The sequence below is a fragment of the Sebastes fasciatus genome, chromosome 5, assembly GCF_043250625.1.
Source record: "Sebastes fasciatus isolate fSebFas1 chromosome 5, fSebFas1.pri, whole genome shotgun sequence".
Taxonomy (NCBI): Eukaryota; Metazoa; Chordata; class Actinopteri; order Perciformes; family Sebastidae; genus Sebastes; species Sebastes fasciatus.
The window spans coordinates 29,312,126-29,333,125 of record NC_133799.1 but is presented as its reverse complement, the minus strand read 5'-3'; the positions used below and the strand labels follow the sequence as shown (position 1 = coordinate 29,333,125).

At 41.6% G+C, this 21,000-nt stretch overlaps 1 protein-coding gene across 1 annotated transcript; it reads left to right on the top strand.

Annotated features, from left to right (window-relative positions):
• Window positions 1-2,678: 2,678 nt before the first annotated feature.
• Window positions 2,679-19,379, top strand: tspan1 (tetraspanin 1). Its single transcript, XM_074637014.1, has 7 exons — window positions 2,679-2,735; window positions 7,171-7,377; window positions 9,243-9,317; window positions 13,608-13,706; window positions 17,086-17,229; window positions 18,619-18,702; window positions 19,192-19,379. Exons 1-7 carry the CDS (start codon window positions 2,679-2,681, stop codon window positions 19,249-19,251), a joined length of 726 nt encoding a protein of 241 aa, XP_074493115.1. The 3' UTR covers window positions 19,252-19,379.
• The last annotated feature ends 1,621 nt before the right edge of the window (window positions 19,380-21,000 follow it).

Below are 21,000 nucleotides of genomic sequence, written 5' to 3'. Positions count from 1 at the left end.
CTCCATGAGTTGGTTGAAAACGTGAAATTGCCAAATTGTTTTAAAATGAGAATCATGTAAAAGAGGTCTTAAAATATGTACTTGATGACTACGTATTGTGCTAAAAGGCTGAGGCTAATGCTACATGTCTCAGGCAAACAAGTTAACAAGAGAAAAGGTTTTTAGGATGCAGAATGATAGGGCTGTCCTTGACCAAAGAAATTCTTAGTCCACTAACGCTCATACAATTTTGTTGACTAATCGATTAGTCGATCTGTGCAACTGAGTTTCTCATGTGCTCATAAGTTTCTCGAAAATAAGTCATTCAGCATGAAAAAAGCATAAAAATAAACTAATCGATACAGTGGGGAAATACGATAAGATGTGTTAGCCTTGAACAGACAGGTCGTGCCTACTTATGGTTGCTAAGCTAACCCCTTTAAAGGAGACATGTCTAAATTCAAGACACGTTTAAGGGAACATTGAGTGTGTGGGTTTAAAACAATGATTCTTTTTACACCGATTTTTTTTTGACAAAATACAAGCCAGTGATTATTTTGTTTTTAACAGGGGGTACGAACCCGGTTCCTTTCACTCAACCGCAACTAGTGAATCGCGCTGTGAACGACTCTTTTGGTTCCCAGGCTATATCATTTAGAGATTGTTATAGATCCAAGATGAAACTGACAGAAGGGTGGGACTCAGGGAGAAAAAGTCTCAATAGAGTGCTCCAGGGATGACGTATTTTTTTTAAGCCAACCAGGAAGTTAGCATCACACTGGTTCCCTCGACAAAAAGCCAATGGGATTTTTCCATTGGGTTTTGGATTATTGCAGAAAAAAAGCTCTGTGGCAAACACACGTTTATGATACTTACACGTTTTGTTCAGCAAGATAATCTTCAGAAATGAACACCACTTTTATAATTTTTGTAAAGTGTGAATGCAATCACCAGAAGTAAAAATATAATGTAAGGCTATAAATTACACCACGGACGCATAAGCGCGAGTATACACAACGAGGTTGTAAAGGCGGACGAGTCGGCGTGATGATGTTTTGCAGTCACATTTAGCCACTTGTTAGCAACCGCCTTTTTTAAGACACATAAAGGCTTTTAAAATTCACGAGCGGGGTATTCACTGACGTATTTTATATCATAAAACAAAATGTTAAAATATCTTAATCTTGTATTAACCACAGACCTTATTTTAGGCATCTAACTAAAAACCCATTCAAAAAAAACATTGACTTCCAGACGAGGGAACCGGAAGTGCTAAAATGCTAACTCATTTACGGGTTTTAGGACTCATTCGTGTAGCACTCTATTACAAACCCATCTGCCACTTCAGCACCACGGACAGCGCCATGGATTTATCAATACACAGTTAGGCTGCTGATATTTCAGAGTCGTGGTCGGGTCCATAGATTCTAACTGGCACAACCCTCAGTCAGATAAAGGATCGATGAGTCAGACAGATTAGACTAACATATTCACCTAAACAACCCCTCTGCCCCTGCACTCTCTCTGCTACTAGAGGATGGAGAGGTTGGATGGCAGGTTAACAAGGGGGGTGCATTTTGGTCATTTTGCTAACAAGGAGGATAGCATCCCCTGTATCACCTCCTGAGTGTGACATAATGAGAGCTGGCTTAAGAGAGAACAACTCAACAACAACTGTTCTTTTTTCAGACACTATTGTAAGAAAGGACAAACAAACTCAACAGACTCAGCGTAAGCAGTTACATCTTTACCAATATTGTGCAACATGTCACATAACCTCCCACTCTTCATGACTCTCCCGTCTCAAGTTTGGAGGATTATCTTTGTCTTTTCAGAGTCTTGACAGGTTCCACAGCAGAGAAACTGTACCCGTCCCATCTTTTCAAACCTCAAATCCCCGAGAAGCTGTGAATCGGTGTCACCGTGTACCTGCAGGGGTCAGACCTGCCACTCGAGCTGCTCCTCCCCTCCGTACCTGTTCCTGAACAACATCCACCTGCTGTCACCTGTATCCTCCGGGTCCACACCCAGTCCTCAGCTCACTCCACCAGCAAGACTGAGGAGAGGCACTCATCCGATTTCTGATCTCAGCCGCAGGCTTGTACCTGCGTGGACACCATCATTATACGGATATATATATATAGACAGAGTCGTCTTTGCACTTACGTTGGTGGCTCACCTGGAAACATCTGAGTCGGAGGAGCAGAAAACTCTTTTTATTTGTGTTTTTTAAGTGTTTTGTTGCTTTTTTCGGTCAGATTTGCTGACTGTTAAACTGGTTTGTATCTGCTCTACTTTGGATTTAAAGAAATATTAGCACACTAAAGGGTAAGATTTGTATTTCTGATGATTTGTAGCCTATTTCTACATGTAAACACATTACATTTTCCTTTCCAATATGGCTTTACCTCCCTAGATCTCCCATTAACAGATATCTTTACCGTTTCTCACAGCTGTGTGTGTGTTATCATTAAGGCTCATTGTCAGCGATGTCATTTTCACAGTAATTTCGCTGGGATGTGGGCTGGATGTAATAGCACAGCATGCATGTGAAGATTGGCCACGTAGACCGTGTGTGTGTGTGTGTGTGTGTGTGTGTGTGTGTGTGTGTGTGTGTATGTGTGTGGTAGAGATAGAAGGTCTCGACTGATGAAAGAAGAAATGCAATAATTTATCTCTTCCTTTTATTACAGATTAAAATGGGCTGCTTCACATTCGTCAAATTGATGATGGTCTTGTTCAACTTGCTTATCTTTGTGAGTACGTTTCCGCTTTGCTCATATATGAGGAGGTTGGGGGGTGGGGGTTGGGTAACGCATTCATTGATTGTGTTAAATCTTAACATGAAAGGTCATGTGTGAAGTAAAAAACACAAACAATAGCTTTCAACACAATGCGTAGAGAATCATTTCATGCAACCCTTCAATGCAAACAGACGTTAACATAAACATTTCGGATCACTGAGCCAGAAGGCCTAAATGATGCTCCTTTCTCCCCACCGTAGCAATTTTCATCTCATTAACTTCAAAGGCTCTAATTTTTGCCACCTACATCTTCGGCTTAATGTCGATAACTAATGTGGCTTGTGAAATGGAGAGAAACTTTGGCGTGGGTAAGCTGAATTTGCCCGGCGAGTCGAGCCCACCTGGAGCCCCCGCTGTCACAGATGAAGCTCCCAGCACAAGTCATCATTTTTCCCCTCACATTCTCCATTTCTGTTTGAGTTACGCCGCTTGATGAATGTGGTGTGGCAGCTCTAAAAGTCACCGCAGCACATGCTGATTATGATGTCTCTTTGAAATGTTAGCCAGCAGAGCAGAATGATAAAATGATTCTCTTCTGCTCATAAAAGACAATGCTTTAATGCGACCGTTCAAACACGTCTTCAGCTGCGTTTCAATTTTCGGTGCTGCAAACTTTATGATCTTGTCTTCATCAGAGGAGTCGCCTCCAGTGGAGTTCTGTTCTGCATTCACAGAATTTATCTTTTGAGGAAATAAGGGGGCAGGATTTACATAAGAGTCAATATTCTTCTGTGAATCGGAGTCAGTTCATAAATTCCAAAACTTGACTCTTGAACATTAATAATGTTATGGTTTCTCTTCGCTAAATGTGCTGCGCCAACGCATAAGAAAAAGCAGAGTCACTTGTGAGGGGAGATATTACTTGAAACCATGCAGTCTTCAATGCCTCTGTCCAAAATGTCATCACTTCATCATTTTATCCAGTTAGACATTTGTGTGAAATTGTCATAATTAGCATATGAATTCCTATATATATATCGCGTTCACGAGAATGGGATGGACGGGTGGTCACAGTGAGCTTGCCCTTTGACCACCAAAATGAAACCAGTTCATCCTTAAGTCCAAGTGGACGTTTGTGCCAAATTTGAAGAAATTCCCTTCAGGCGTTCCTGAGATATCACGTTCATGAGAATGGTAAGGACGGACGTATGGACAGACAACCCTAAAACACCATGCCTCCGGCCACGGCTGTCGCCGGTGCGGAAGCATAAAATGGATTTTCGATTGAACAATTTCATCAAATTTACTTTTTTGAGCCAAAAATAATAGCTTCAGATGTTTTCATATCTACGGGGTATTTACTGACGTTTTATATATCGTAGAATGAAACGTTAAAATCTTGTGTTAACCACAGACCTTATTTCAGGCATCTAACTGAAAACCCATTGACTTCCAGACGAGGGAACCTAAAGTGCTAAAATGTTAACTAATTTCCGGGTTTTAGGACTCATTGCTGTAGCACTCTATTGGCTAACTGGTTAAGATGTCTGGTGTCAATCAAAGTCATTGTCTGATTGACACACTGAAAAACAAAGCAGAAAGAGTCCTGAAGCATGCAGACTTTATCTGAAGAAGTTGAGGAAGCTGTGGTCATTGGAATATATATAATATTATCATGTACCCTGGTTCTCAAATCCATTCATAAATTATGTTTAAAATATCTGAAATTAAAACGTAGCTAAACAAACCCATTTGAAACTGGACAGTAAGAATGATATACAAGTTCGCAAAAAGATTTTAGTTCCAAGTGTACATCTCTCCTCTGCCGTTGCCTTGGAACCGATCTTAATGCAATGGAAATTAGAAGTGTCTCCGTGTATACTCTGTGTGTTGGGATGCACGGCTGAGCGTCGGAACTTAATCAGATCGTCTGCTCCCGGTAATGTGACCCATGAAAATAGGTTTTTAAACTCGACTGACGTCTTTCTCATTCCAACCTTTTCAAATAGAACCAATTCCATTTCAATTGGGGCGGGACGGGCCCGTTTCTCTTTTTTCTGCTCCCTCTGTATCTTTCTATCTCTCCATTCACCTCCCCCTCTCTGGAGGCCATGGCCTCCTATTCTGCAGCCTGTTATTCATTCCCTTTCCTCTAACCCTAATAGGTTATATTTCTTCTTTACCCCCCCTACTCTTTCAAATAACCTGATTTACTTCCAGTCCTTTTGCCATGTGGGTGTTCAACTGACAGGGCATCCACCTGCATATGGCACACCATCAAAGGGATTAGACATCTTTAAAAAAAAAAAAGAGACATCGTGCCAGCTATAATTATACCTGGTGAGGGATGATGGTGGCACACATGGAGTTAGAGGGGGAATATGCTTGTCGTATCGCATTTAGCCAACGGTGCAATGATGGCACTGAACAGGTTCAAGAGACGAGAAAAGAAACCCCGGAGTGAAAGGTGGGGAGAGGCAGAGAGAATGAAGGAGGGTCGAAAATAGATAGAAAGAGCAAGGCCAAGGTAGGGGAGACAAAGAAAAGCAGGCGGGGGAGATGATCCCCACGTGGGAGACGTCAGCATCTGACAGGAGATGTGGAGTGTCAGGGCCTGAAGGGGAGCAGAGGGGGGGCCCCTGACTGCAGCGAGCCTGATGGAGACTGGCAGACAATATCAGGTTTCAAACATGGTTTTCCGCAGAGGACGAGGAAAGAAGGAGAAATCAGTCAGTACGAGGAGCGCGGGGTGAAACACACAGAGGAGGATAAAAGGGTGGAGGTCAGAGGTGGAGAGATGAGGAGGTAGAGGCAGGCAGAGGGAGATAATGACAGTGGGATCAGGTGATTTCCAGACTGTAATGGGAAACATGTGACATAGTTCTCATTGGGTTCGTTATGAGCCGGTTATACCGGTTTAGTGCCAATGGATTTCTATGACTGCACTTCAGTGTCTCCTAATGAAATGACTGCCTGCTCGCAATTATAATTTCTGATAATTCTCTGTAAAGTTTTGATCAATATTATTCCTAATTGTTAAATAATTTATCATATTTAAAGACGCTCAGTAAGATATCCAGAGCATTAATGTAGCAGCAAACCATTTTTTTGCTATGTTAAGATATAGAGGAGTAATGTCTACCTGAGCAGAGAATGAAGTCGCTCTCCCTCTGTGTGTGTAGCCAGACCGGCTGCGCGTGCCTTTTAGTGCATGTGAGCGTGCCCCACTAGCTAGCTCATGGCCGTCGCTCTGCACTGCTCTCATATGGTTACAGCTGAAAACGCCGTCCCGACCAATGGCGCCCAAGTGTAGCACCCTCCCTCTGGTTCCCCCCCCAGGTAGATATTGTTAACTCTGTCAGCACTTCTGCCATTGTTTCCACTGTTAGCACCGTTAGCTGGGCGCGGTCTCAGTCACCGCCATGTTGAGAGCCGTGTGGAGGCAATAGACATGCTTCCAATCTAGCCAACACTTTCTCACTCCCAACTCGTCAAATACCGCCGCTTGGTCAGTTCCCATCGGCATCGGAGATGACGCACGGGACGGCGTACTTTTGGATGTACCGGGCATGGCGTGTCAATACGGTTGTTACGTGCATAGTGTCCTTTCACGTTTTTTCAATGAATCGCAGGCATGTGACTCAAACCATAGTCTACTTGCCGTCCAGTGTGTTGTTTATGTATTTAGTCAGTTGTTACATGTGGTCTTTTCTAAATGCCAAGACCAAAACATTCAGTGTATCCCAGTAGAAATACTGGTTACATATGGGAAGTCTAGTCCTTGTTGTCATTACGTTCCCAACTTGCTTAATTTAGTTGCAGAGCTGAAAAAAAGAAACATTCCTGTGTCTTCGGAGGAAACGTCCCCCACCCCCCCACTCTCCCCGTTTGACTGTCCAGGCTATAATCCTGTAGTCTCCTTCTGTACACCACAAGGCTGGCTAAACCTTCAGTAGCTCAAGATGATCACTAAATGGATTCCCGTTCATTATGCCTGTGTGACATGAGTGTGGAGATAAAGGCAGTCATGGAAAAGGGCAGTCGTTTCGTTCAGAGAGGTAAAAAGAGGCCAAGATTGTTGCTCGGGCCTTGATACATAATAGAAGGCCTGAGGCAGCACCACTCCATCTCACAAAAGGAATCATCCTCTCTGAATGGAGAGAACGATATTGAGATGTCATGGTGTCACTAAGAGGTAATAGCAAGAGAGGGTTAGTGATGTAAGATGCCCTCTCATTTCCAGAAACCCATTACCCCCTCAAGAGCTGTTGAACCCACCCAAATGAAAGACGTTTTACCCCGCCGTTGTTAAGTGTGGATTACATCCTCTGGAAAGCTGACCGCTCAGTAATACCTTCATATATGACAGGGATTTGTGTGCACATGCACTTGCATAACTTTTTTGCACGAATATATGTTGATGATGTTTTCCTGGATCCTCCTGCAGCTGGGTGGCCTGACCCTACTGGCCATGGGGATCTGGGTGAGCTTGGACGGGGGCTCCTTCCTCCAGCTGCTGGGGCCGTTCTCCAGCCAAGGCATGCAGTTTGTCAACGTGGGCTTTTTCTGCATCGCCATCGGGGCTGTGCTGGTGCTGCTGGGCCTCCTGGGCTGCTGTGGGGCTCAAAAGGAGAGCAAGTGTCTGCTGCTCATGGTACGTGTAAAAGACCTAGTATAGAAAGCACGGTTGAAGCTGTAGTGGAAGAAACAACTTGGTTAGGTTTAGGCAACAAAACTACTTGGTTAGGTTTAGGCAAAAAAACTACTTGGTTAGGTTTAGGCACAAAACTACTTATAGGTTTAGGCAACAATACTACTACTACTACTACTACGGCAAAAATGCAAGTCTTCCCATTCATTTTGAATGGGGGTAGTGTGTTTGGGCTGCGGTTGCCGCAGGGGTTGCAGTAGAAACAGAATCCACTTTTGGAGAAACACAACCCGACGTTACACTGCGGTGGCCATGACGTAACTGGCGATGCAGAGCTGTAGAACCCAGCCATGAGGGAACAAAAGACATTCATCGTTGCAGTTAATGGGCCATTAAAGTGACTCTCCCACACCACCGTACAACCCGTCAGCGAATCGCTGCAACACCTGATCTGGTGTGAATGCAGCCTTACAGTGTATTATGAACGGTGTATGAGAACAACGTGTAAAAGTAAACAGGGCAACCAACCATGTAGCCAGTAGGGAGACATTTCAGTCATCTCCTTATGTATTGTGTCCCATTCCCTTTAAAAATGGTTCAACCACTGGCATTGTGATGTAAAACACCATAAATGATCATGGATTGGTTCATGGGGTGCTTTTACATCCAGTTGCTCGACATTTGGTACCTCACTCATCTTTACATTTGCAACCAGCTCATCAACAGCTCAGATAATATTCACATCCGCCCCTCCTGCCTAATCCATACCCGCAACACCACCAAACACCCGAACAGTGCGGCGTACATTATTATGCACATTAACGACAAGGCTAACTACCTCTTAGTCCACTGCAGTGAGTCTAATGAGGAGCACAGGCAGCACATTTTCCCCCGTAGAGCCCACATCATGTCCACATCTCCCATCGAGTTGAATGATGACGGTGCAGCAGATCCTGCGACTGACAGCGCAGGACGCGGCGCATATCTGGCTCACGTGAGAAACAGCTGTAATGGACTGAATAAAAAGAATGGATGAGCTGATAAGAGGGGATCATTGAGGCTCTGTGTGTCCTTATTGTCCCTCTGTGTATTCAGCCGAGCTTTATCGACACTCTGTGATTGTTACGTGAAACAATAGCTGTTTAACAGGACCCTGGATGTTCAGATGTGTTGGTGGTTAAAAACCTCAGGATCTTTTTTTCTGATGATTAAATTATTCATTTATTTATTCTTTTTTTTATTATTATCTTCCAAGATTTTGTTTTTTGAGAAAGGCTCCATATTCTTTGGTCCAATGCAGTATTTACTTAATAGATAACTTTGGTATTTTTCAACCTGATCCTATTTTCCCATGTTTTTGAGTCTAAGTGATTAATGGGGGCAACACTTTTCTTTGAAGGGTCCTTTCCATAATGTTGTCAGACACTTATAATCACGATCTGAGCCTGTCAGTGGCAAAAACAAGAATTTTTAGTGGACGTAAACTGACGTTGCCAGGTTGCCCCAAATGATAACATTACAGCTCATTTAGCGGCTGCATGGCGGCTGCATCATTCTCCCTCAATACTGGACCAGTTTCAAAATGTGTTGTTCCCATTAGTTACTTAGACAGAAAAAATGGGAAAATAGGGTCACGGTTGAAAAATACGGAAGTTATCCTTTAAAAAGTCAAGCTTCATCAGAGCAAATGTTGACAAAGAAGAATCTCACAGGGTATAATGGTATTAAGCAGAGTGCAACCGTGCCTTTTCATGCAAATATAAATACAGATCATTGCAGCTCTAGACTTGGATTTTAGAAAACTGCTCAACAAAAGAAAGATTTTTATTATTTTATAGAAACGTTCTCCTTGTCTTATCTCCCTGCAGTTCTTCTCCATCATCCTCATCATATTCATCGCTGAAGTGGCAGCTGGAGTCGTGGCACTGGCCTACTCTTCATTTGTAAGTCCCCCTCTTCACCTCTTCCTCTTTCTTTCCATTCACTGCCTCATCACATCCCCTCCCTTCTATCACCCCTCTTTCTCCTCCTCTTCACTCCCCTTCCTTTGTCTCTTAATTCGTCTCGTCCCTCTCTTTCACCCTCTCACCTCCTCGTCCCACTCTCTGGATTTTATCTCCATGTAAATTCTCCATCATAGCCGCAGCCATCATTGAATTACTGGCTTTATGTCCGCCTCACTACATTCGGCTACTTAATGACTCCGGGATAGCCCGGGGCCGTGTGCGCCGTCTCTAACTTTGAGCAATTTATTACTCTGGAATATCGAAGCTAAAGCATTTTATATGCAAAACAGCCTATTTACATATGTGTCCCCCTCTCTCATACACACACACACAAGCGTGCTCCATTTACATTTAGTGCCACGTATAATAATTACAAGGGTTTCAAATGGGCTATGTAAAAGGAGGTTAGTGAAGATTGGGATCCTAATAAAGAAAATATTCCAATCAGAGGATGTATCGGAGTCCCCAGGAGCAAGAGAGGGAATCTGACAAACATCCATCTGCAGGGAGGAGCTGATGAACGGAGGAGAGTGGACTCTGCACTGCCTGGGCATTTCACTTGTTTGTGCTGGTATTATTGGTAACCCAGTTTGAGCAGCAGCAGCACATAGCAGAGATGCATTTGGAAGATAAGACTGGCAAACGATGTTGTCCTGTGGACAGAGGGAACCATACGATTAAATGTTTTAGAAGACAACGGAAAATACTAATCATCATTAGTCATTCAGTTCGGAGGACTTCTTTAAAAACCTGTAATTAAGTCTTTAAAGGCAAGGCAAGGCAGCTTTATTTGTATAGCACATTTCAGCAACAGGGCAATTCAAAGTGCTCTACATAAACATTCAAGAACATTGCGACAAAATGCAAAAGAACATTAAGACATAATTAAAACAGTTATAAAAACATTAAAGATTAGAAAATAAAAACAAGCTAAACAAAAAAGCTATAGGATAGAAGCTAAAATAGAATATAACACACAGGAGTAAAAGCTCTAGTGCAGTATATAAGATCATTATCTGGTTTAATAAAAGGCAGCAAACAGGAAAGTTTTAAGCTTTGATTTAAAAGAACTCAGAGTTGGAGGTCCTGCAGTTTTCTGGGAGCTTGTTCCAAATCTTTAAAGTCATATTTTTCTTAAAACAAGCAAAGAAGATTATTTCAGCATAAAACAAGTATTCCTACTATCCTGGAAAAATGAGGCTCTTGTGCTTCGCAGGTCGTTTTGCTCAATGCAGGATTCTTGGAGGGAAAAGGGTTAGGGGGTCTGTCGGAGCTAATTTAATGGCAAATAACAATTAGCAGATACTTGTCTGTAGCTAATAAGGTTTTTAGGACTCAATTATAGACAGAAATTATAGTGGAGGATTTTTTTGCAGTGAATAAGTCAGTCTTTAACTTCTCCCTCTCTCTCTCAGCTACCTATTTTTTTTTTCTGGCCCTGTCCAACCCTGGTGTGCCTCACACAAAGAAGCTCAGAGAGAGTGTGTGTTTTTCTCTGTGTGTGTGTGTGCATGTGTCCTTGGAGGCTGAGCTGGAAGCGCTGCTGCTGCTGCTGCTGAGGCAGTTTTGTTGAAATAAATCTGTCCATCTCGTGCCTGTCATTTACAAAAGCTGAGCTAACTGAGGCGAGCGATGTCGGCTCTACACGGCATCTGGTGAGGAGTGAATCGACAACAGAGAGAGGGAGCGAGAGAGAGAGAGAGGGAGAGAGAGAGGTGTGAGCTATTGTCTAAAGCTCAATGAAATGCAAGACATAACTCATAGATTTGCCTTCCTAAGGAGATCACAGATAAGGTTTAGAGTCAATTTAACGCGCTGTTTGTTAGCTTTAGCATCATCTGTTCATTACAAACACAAAAGACATCGTCAGTTCCATCACGGATATGAGTGTGGTGCGAGAGCAGCTGTCCATCTTCTGCTTTTGATAAGACACAGTAAACACAATAGCATCAGAATAATGAATATGGGCAATATACATCTAATATGCATATATATAGCCGCCTGTGTCAATAAGTAAGAGACAGAGGCATAGACAATGAAAGGAGATAATAAATAAAGCGTTGATCTATTCTGTCCTACTTATCTGTGGCATAAATCTGCCTTTTGGCCACGGGGCTCCTGCAGCTCATCTAACCAAAGAGCCAATAACCTTCAGGTGGTCGGAATAACTGAGATTTAATAAGCAATTCCAGCAGGCATTATGAGAGGCCGTCGGTGGTCACGGTTGTACTTACTCTGCCAAGTGATTCGGAAGTGACCAGGGTGGAGATTTATTACCGGGGCCGATATGGACTTCACACTGGATGAATGAAATAGATGTGATGTGGCATTTAATGAATCACGCCGACGTCCGTGTGTTGTACAGTAAAGGAATGTTCTCTCAAAACGTAATCCAATACTGATTGCTGTTTGCTTTAATATCTCGTCAGTAAGAGGAAAGATAAGTGATGTAAGATGATTAACTCCAATTACTTCTGCTTTAAAGCTCCACCAATCAATATGTGAGTTTGTAGGGGCCCATATCAGTGTGTAAGCATGCGGGGAAGTGTGTGTGTTTAGCGAGATGTGGTGAGGCGCGGGGCAGAGTGACAGTGATGAATTAGCCGGCTGGTAATAACCCTCTCTGATCTCAGCCGCTCTCACGGCTTCTTGGGGGGCACTTTTAATTGTGGCATGTATCCCAGCATCCCCTCGGGCATCTCGTACGCCTGTCCCCCTTCACTGTACACACACACACTCACACACTGAAGGGAAAAAATGCACTTTCAGACACATAAACGTGATAGACACACGGTTGCACATGGCCACATGCGCATACAGTAAAGCACACACTTTCCCTCCTCATCAAATGGGTCTTTGTGTGACTGTACGCGACAGGATTATTAATCAAAATGGGAAAAAAAATAACAGACTGAGGAAAGGGGAGGAGGGGAGGGCGTGAAAGAAAGCTAACCTGTGTGTTTGTGAAGGAATTCTTTCACAACAAAAGACTCTCCTCAGGCCTCAAACATAACCTGCTTTTTTATACTTTGGATAAACACAAATAGCAGACAAAATGTGTCCTGACCGAAGCCATCAGGAGCATCAATATATATGTAAATGCCCCCCCCCCCCCCCCCCCCCCCCCCCCCCCCCCCAGTTTACGGCCATAAAAGGGAGAAGAAGAATGGAGAATAATGGCTCGGCCGTTTTTTGATTTATTTTCATTTTTTCCAGGTGCCAGGCCGAGGCTGTTTATTTCCCAAGTGCTTTGTGTGAAAGAAGATTTATTTAATTTCTGATGAATAGGTGACTCCCAGAGAATTACCTTTCCTCCCCGTGAAATCAGCTGCAGTATTTTATTTCAGGGGCTTCCATAGTGTGTGGTGTGTGCATACTTAAGTGTGTGACACTGTTGGACTTTGATGGTAAAAGCTCTGCAGTGCAGTGATGTGCTTTTACAGACCGCCACAGGAGCTTATTTGCATGTATAGGCCTCTCATCTGCATATTTGACCCCTAAATGAGACAGCTGGGGCTGTAGAAAAGTGCACTTATGAAGTGTATTTTTTCTAACTTTGATGGAGCTAGGCTAGAGCTAGTATTTTGGAAAGGGAGGATATTTTCCAAGAGTGGACAAGGATGACACTTTAAAAGTCAGTTTAGGAAAGTCAGGACATTCTTGCAAAAGTTAGGACATCTCTTAAGAAAACCTATGGGTGACATCACAGATATTTTATACAGTTCATGGTTGGGATATTTTGGAAAGAGGACATTTTTGTAAGGGAGGATAGTTAGGGAAAAGTGGGACATTTTTGAGAGTGAGGACATTTTAGGAAGTGAGGATAAATCGGGATATTTTGGAAATTGGGGACATTTTTAGAAAGTAAGTGACATTTTTGGCAAATGAGCACATATTTTGGTAAGTAAGACATTTTTGGAAAGTGTGGATATTTAAGAAAGTGTGTATATATTGGAAAATGGGTATAGTTTTGGAAAATTTGGATATTTTTGGACAGGAAATTTCAGAAAGAGGACATTTTTGTCAGGCAAGGGACAAAACTGAAGAAAAGTGAAGACATATTTTTGCAATTGATAGCATTTTTGAGGACATTTTGCACCATCTTTATAACTTCAAGAGAGGATGAAGACTTGGTTTTGGGGATGAAGTTGGAGTTGGGTTCAAGTTAAGATTAGTGGCTCGCTAATGTCAATAAGTGTTGTGTGTTTATATGTGTGTTTTCCTCAGGCTGAGGGGATCCTCAGAGCGTGGGCGACCCCGGCTTTAAAGAAAGATTACGGCAGTGATCCTGTGCTCACCAAGCTCTGGAACACCACCATGACAGAGGTACAGTATCTCTTTAGTTTGTTTTCAACATGTGCATATTCAGAACTTAAAGGAATGTGGTGGTTTTGCATGTCTTTGCTCTAAACTACAAACTGCAGCTACAACTTTCTGAATCTTGAAACCTGATGCATAATCCATCACAGTCAAACCTATTTCATTTTATATTATTCATGTGAAGGTCACAATATTGACATGTTCTAATACAGTTGCATGTAGGAAGCATTTTCAGGACTCATCTGTGGTGCATGGAAGGATTCTCCAACAAATTACAACTGATAGTTGTGTGTCAAACTCCACACCATAAAGTATACACTACAGTTTAATGCTATCAGTGCAGTGTTTTGTCAGGTAGTACACAATAAATATATTTCACTATTTTGTACTAACAGGAAATTACACAATACAGTATGTGCACCAAAGAAAACTACTGCTAATGTATACATTTTAACCCTCTGAGACCCACAATAGACCCGTTTTTGTCTTTTTTAGGGGGGGCAGAGGTTCTTTATGGGGAGATAAATAGTCAACAGTAGATGTCACATACTGTAGAAGTGGTGTAAATCATCTGAAAGCTGGGAACATGATGATTAATTTGAGATGCAGCTCAGCACTGTGTCAAGTTGTTCTAGTCATAAAATCAGAAATAAACATGAATTGAGTGTATAAGGGCTTAGAACATTATGATACTGTAGATGAATGTGATGGCCATTCCCATGCTCTATTATGTATCAAAAGTTGTTGCAGCAATTTTTAAGTTGATACCATTTGTTAAACAGATTTGGTGCTAAATGTAATCTTTTTTTTTTACCACTTAATCAAATTGATAAAAAAAGTGGAATAATCTCTCCAAAATACCACATTAAGACACCAAGACCTTGAGGAACACCATAGAAAAAGCGATGCTGTGATTTGGTTTCAAAAACTTTTGACATTTGCTGATTTCAGCAAGAATTGCATTTTTCGGCGATTGGATGGCGAGCATTTCTGTTCTGGAAACTGCTCAGACCCCCCCTTATTGTCAATCTAGGCAGGAAAGCCATCCATTCTCTTAATGCTCTAGGTCTTTAGTTTGTGGCTGTAAAGTTTCATGAAGCTGTGATTATCCTAGAGGTTACAACAGGTCAATTTATACAGTCTCAGCTTTACAGTGATACCTAATTTATGCAATTCCAGGACTGTTAAGGGACCCCAGTATGTAGACATATTCACACATCATTTTTAGAATAGACACAAATAACACATTTATACTGCATTCAAAAAACTGCATGTGATTATCATGAAGTGGACATCGTGGGTACCCATAGAACCCATTTTCATTCACATATGACATGAGGTCAGAGGTCAAGGGACCCCTTTGAAAATGGCCACGGCAGTTTTTACTTGCCAAAATTTTGCCGGACTTTGGAGCAATATTTTGTATCCTCCGTCCCGACAAGCTAACATGATATGGTTGTTACCAATGGATTCCTTAGGTTTTCTAGTTTAATATGATATGATATCTGTACCAGCTACAGCCTCTGAGAGACAGTAAAGTTGGAGTAGTAGCAAACAAAAATATTAGTTTTTGTTGACTGTACCTCCATTTCTGTTGCATGTATACATATCCTGTCACCTTTAAGTAAAATAATTACATTTATTTAAGAATTATGCACCATGTGTGCTCAAAATAAACTGAAATAATTAAGATATCATAGATCGTTCTTGACACAGTTGATATTGTACTTTAGTGGTGCATTAAAAAAAAGTTGCATTTAATAAAAGAGGAACACAAACTAAACACAAAATGAACCTGGGGATTTTGGGGACAGTTGACTGTCTAGCATTACATTTTAGTCTGTACGCTGGCATTTCTATGTCATTTTATAGTTATTGTGAACATAGTTAACACTTTAAAAGTTCAGGATTACTGTAGTATATAATGGAACATAAAGGCTTTTAACTGCCTCGATTTAATGGACTAATTCAATGTTCCCTCTGCACCACTGTTCTGCTGTGTCCTTCACTGAGCTGAACTATTAAAACCGCATAAACAAACTGCCTGCGGCTAAAGTGCAACGCTACAATTTCTGAATTGAAAAGTAAACAAAAGCACTAACAGAGCTGAGCATAACATCTGTCTGTTTTTGTCCATTAGTTTTACCTCAGCTCACCTGCACACAATAGTCTCAGCCAAGGTAACTCTGGGAGCTTCCATCTAATATCTTAACTCACCGAAAAATAAACTTTTTTTATTTGCGGTGTGAAAGCTGTTGGAAATATATCATGAAGAATAATATGGAAAATGCTTAAACTATTATGTTACGAGTTCATTGGGTTGAAGATGTTTAGACTAAGAATTATAAGAATGAATACTGTGGCGCCTGAGGGACTTATCGTTCAGAGTCACAAGGGTGGGACGTCATACACATACTTTTGTGTAGATAGAACAGTCTCAAGGATACAGCCTTAGGGAAGAAACAGATAGGGGGGAGAGGACAGAATGATATGAACAGTAGACAGCGTTGTTTAAGGATGGAGTCAGATAAGAAGAAGGTCACATTGACATTGTGGAAAAGTACTAAGACTGATCAAAACTCTGCCCCTCCTTTCAGAGAATGTTTATGGCTGTGTATAAAGGCAAATGTGAAGAACAGCTCGGGGTTCATTCACTGCGAACTGATCACGGTATTACATGGTATCAGGGACACATTGATGAATCCGGAATTCTGTAATAACTCTGTGCAACTTTGATGAATATATATACGGAATAAATTGATACTGATTTTAACATAATTTGCAATCTTTTATGATTTTAACTCTGAGCTTGCAGCTGCCTAGAAGATAAACCAACACGCATGAAGGTGACGATTTCCCTGAGGGAAATTCCTTCAAAGCTTAACAACACTTTGGAAAAGCGAAACATCCAAGGAATGTCAGACCTTGACAAAAAAACATATTTTCTTACTTGTATCGAGCAGAAGTTTTGGCTTTATTTGCTGTTCTTTTTAGGTGCATGGAATGTAGTTGTTAGCGTTGAAAAGGGAAATTTGTAAAACTCAAAGCAATGTGGTGCTCCAGACACATTGTCAAGGTTACTTGGTGTAACCCACATACTTCACTCACAGTTTTCAATGGTTGAAAACTTTCTGTGGGCACAACCTGTAAATACAACACAGTAAACTCTGATCTGTTCTGAATGTAAACACACAACAATACAGAGCAGCAGATAAACTGTGAACTGATGACATCAACTCACAGCAGCAAGACTCTCACTAAACTTTAGATAAAAGTTTACATACAAGATTGCACAATGGAGATGGATATGGATTAAAAGCTACATTTGTATCCACCAAACACTCTGGTCAGGTCTTTACCTGCTGTGTTTTCCTCCCTCTCCCAGATGAAGTGCTGCGGTTTCACCAACCACACAGACTTTGTGGGCTCTGAGTTTGAAAAGGAGCACGGAGGCCACCTGCCGTCCAGCTGCTGCTGGACCAGCAGCGCCCTCTGCAGCCCGGACGAGGCAGAGCGCAACGCTGTGCCGGTGAGATGAAAAACATCCCTACAATTTAATATACGAACCATAAACAAAGTATAGGCAGAAGAGGAAAGTCTATTTAATCGATTGATTTAACAGAGTTTATGAGTATAGTATTTACTGCATATAGACTGCATTCATTTTACCCAGGTGTACCTAATAAACTGGCAACTGAGCGTAGAGTGTCAAGTGTTAGCCTTTTTTTAAGTAATTTATTCAGTAACAAGACAAAGAGTCTACCGCCATGCAAGAGGCTCTGACAGACTGTACTGGCACAGTCGCGCTTTGAGCTAAATACTAATGTCAGCATGCTGACATGCTCAGTATGACAACGCTAACATGCTGTCGTAATGCAGGTATATGGTCTATTTTATATATATCAGAGCTAGGTTGTACGACTTGTCCGACCACTTCGGAAATCAGAAGTGTTTATACCTGAACAGCGGAACTGCCACACTCGAGAGCCAGAGACGCCAAAGATTGATGTAGGGATGACGTAAGTTTGTCGGCCAACCAGGAAGTTAGAATTATCCCGGTTCCCTCGACAAAAAGCCAACGGGATTGTTCCATTGGGTTTTGGATTATTGCATAAAATAAGCTCTGTGGCAAACAAACGTATATATTTACACGTTCTGTCCTGTAAAATAATCTCCACAAATGAACACCACTTTTATGATTTTTGAAGTGTAAATGCAATCGCCCAACGCAAAAAGTGAACTTTAGGCTAAAAATGAACTGCACCACGGTCGCATTAACGCAAGTATACACAATGAGGCTGTGAAGGAGAACGTGTCAGCGTGATGATGTTTAGTAGTCTCATTTAGTCACTTGTTAGAAACTGCCTTTTTTAAGACACGTAAAAGCTTAAAAATTCACAAATAGGATATATATATTGACGTGATCTGATATCGTAGGACAAAAAGTTAAAATCTCTCAAGCTTATGTTAACGACAGACCTAATTTCAGGCATTTAACTAAAAACCCATTCAAAACACCCACCGACTGCGAGACGAGGGAACCAGAAGTGCTAAAATGCTAACTCATTTCCGGGTTTTAGGACTCATTCCTGCACCATTCTATATCCTTTAAATGCAAGTTCAGAGCACACAGTCACTGATGAAATTATCTGATAATACTGTGCATATATCATCAAGTACGATTTTAGTTTTCATAGTTTTTGAGTGTAAAGTCGCTGCAGTGAACAGGACTGTGCTGTCAGGTGCACAGAGCCCAATGGAGACACCATGGTGACTGCCACACTATCATTCAGATACAGAGAGACAGTGGGCTTTTTAGGAAATGGGGATGCATTTTGGTCAATTAGCTAACTAGGGGGTTGGCATCCCTCATCAAATCGCCTACTGATTACATTTACACAAATATGTTCCTCCTCAGGGCTGTTTCAGATATATCCTGGAGACCCTCAAAGAGCACGCCAACATCGTGGGAGGCATCGCAGCAGGAATTGGAGTCTTAGAGGTAAAACAACATGAAGGCTAAATTTTCAAAAGTGTGCTCACTTTGGCTGAAAGACAAAGTGCTTTGGAAATAGTGTAAAACTCCCCAGTCAACAAACTCCAACTGTAAGGCCATTGTCGTTGTTGTTAAAGTGAATGGTAGTAATAATTTTATCACATAAGGGAATTTGAACCCCAGATATCTTGGTATGGAGGCAGCTTTCCTGAGAATGAGTCTCATTAGAAACTCACACACCATGTGTGCTGGATAGACTTGTGAAAACAGCTATGAGGGAAACATTGATGAATGAAAGTCCTTATTCAGACAATAGCTGCCCATAAAGTACAAAATGTGTGTAGAGAACCTTTTGATAATGGTATATGTGGTCAGAGTTTTTCTTTTCTTTTCTTACAATGGACCTCTGTAACGTCTGATTAACATCTGATCTGCCTGGTTTTAGTAACTATAATGCAAAAACAGATTAACGTTTGCATTATGTTGTTTCCTCAGATTGCTGCAATGATAGTGTCCATGTACCTGTACTGTCACCTGGACAAGAGAATCAGCTGAGACTCCTTCAGGGAAAACACCACAGGGATGACAGACAGATCACAATCTGCATTATTTAACAATAGGATCGTCCAGCAACTGTGTTTTATATATAGAGAAACATTTTATAAGCACCTGCAGAGTGTAAATATTTCAAATTTCCAATAAAATATATGAAATAGCATCCACCGAGAGCTGACTGCATTCACCTGATGGTTCCCTGTACATTTCTTTTATGGATCTCGAGACTATTCAATTTTTTCAACAATAGTAAATGGTGCCACAATGAATCAATATTTGTTTGTATTAACAATGGATCAAATGTGCATTGTGAAAGGTGTCACTTGTAGTTCTGAACCCCAAGAAAATGTATCACCAACTCTGAGCTTTTTAGCCTCTTTTAGCTGCTACTTTTGGTCCTGTCTGGTTTAATCTCAGTGTTTCCAGAAGCAGCAGGCAGCTGTTTTCATCAGACAAGCTCTAGAGAGTAGCTGACTAGCACAAAGCGACACAAAGTCACCACAAAGAAACACAAAACTACCACAAAGACCAAAATGATCACAAAGCGATGCAGAGCCAAAGCGATGTCGAGCAACATCAAAGAGATGCAAAATGACTAAAAAAAACAATCACAAAGTGATGCAAAACGACCACAAAGAGACTCAAAACGAGCGCAAAGCGATGCCAAGCAAACAACAACAAAGGAACACAAAACTACCATAAAGACCAAAACTTCCACAAAGCGACTCAAAGCAACCACAAAGCAATGCCAAGCGACATAAAAAAAAGATGCAAAACGATCCCAAAGAGATGCAAAACAACTACACAAAACTACCACAATGACCAAATTGCCCACAAAGCGATGCCAAGCAACATCAACGAGATGCAAAATTACCTCAAAGCGACCACAAAGCAATGCCAAGCTACATCAAAGAGACACAAAATAATCCCAAAGTGACGCAAAGCAACCACAAAGCGATGCGAAACACCATAAAATAAAGGTTCAAATTGACCACAAAGTGACGCAAAGTGATCACAAAGCGATGCTAAGCGACATGAAAAAGATGCAAAGCAACAACAAAGAGATACGACACAGCACCTTAAGACCAAAACTCAATTTATATATCTGAGCTTTCCAGTGTGGCACACTCACATGCACAAACATGCAATACAAGCACACACGGTCGGCCCGGCGATGTCAACAAAGCACAGAGAAGCTTGGATTACAATACAAACAGAGGGAGAGTGATTTCGTTCTCTGCTCAGGTAGACATTACTCCTCTACTGTATATCAAATAGTTGTTTGCTGCTATGTTAATGCTCCGGATATCGTATAGAACACCTTTAAAGAATGTTTCCTCTATATGACAGGCCATACATGTGAAAGGAAGCAGCAGAGCTCAGAACATCTTTTGTCTTGCATACTATTCATCAATGTCCCATCTCCTGCCCTTGAAGATTACATGCATTGTGACACAAGGCTGAGTAAATATTGACCAATAAAAAGCCTGATAATAGACAGGAGGCAGAGCATTGTTCAACCATGCATCACTTTGTCTAGCTTTCCTGAATTAGTGCTTTCATCACAAACCCACAGGCTTTGTTCAACTGTTTCTGTACAACAGGAGAGAAGACTGCAATAAGAGAGAAAGGGAGAGAGAGAGAGAGAGAGAGAGAGAGAGAGAGAGAGAGAGAGAGAGAGAGAGAGAGAGAGAGAGAGAGAGAGAGACAGAGAGAGAGAGACAGAGAGAGAGACAGAGAGAGAGAGAG

Excerpts from the sequence above, each read along its gene's own strand:
- tspan1 (XM_074637014.1), top strand. The coding sequence starts at position 2,679 with ATGGGCTGCTTCACATTCGTCAAATTGATGATGGTCTTGTTCAACTTG. Across the intron at positions 2,736-7,170 it reads TGTTCAACTTGCTTATCTTT|CTGGGTGGCCTGACCCTACT; the intron begins GTGAGTACGTTT and ends ATCCTCCTGCAG. Across the intron at positions 7,378-9,242 it reads GCAAGTGTCTGCTGCTCATG|TTCTTCTCCATCATCCTCAT; the intron begins GTACGTGTAAAA and ends ATCTCCCTGCAG.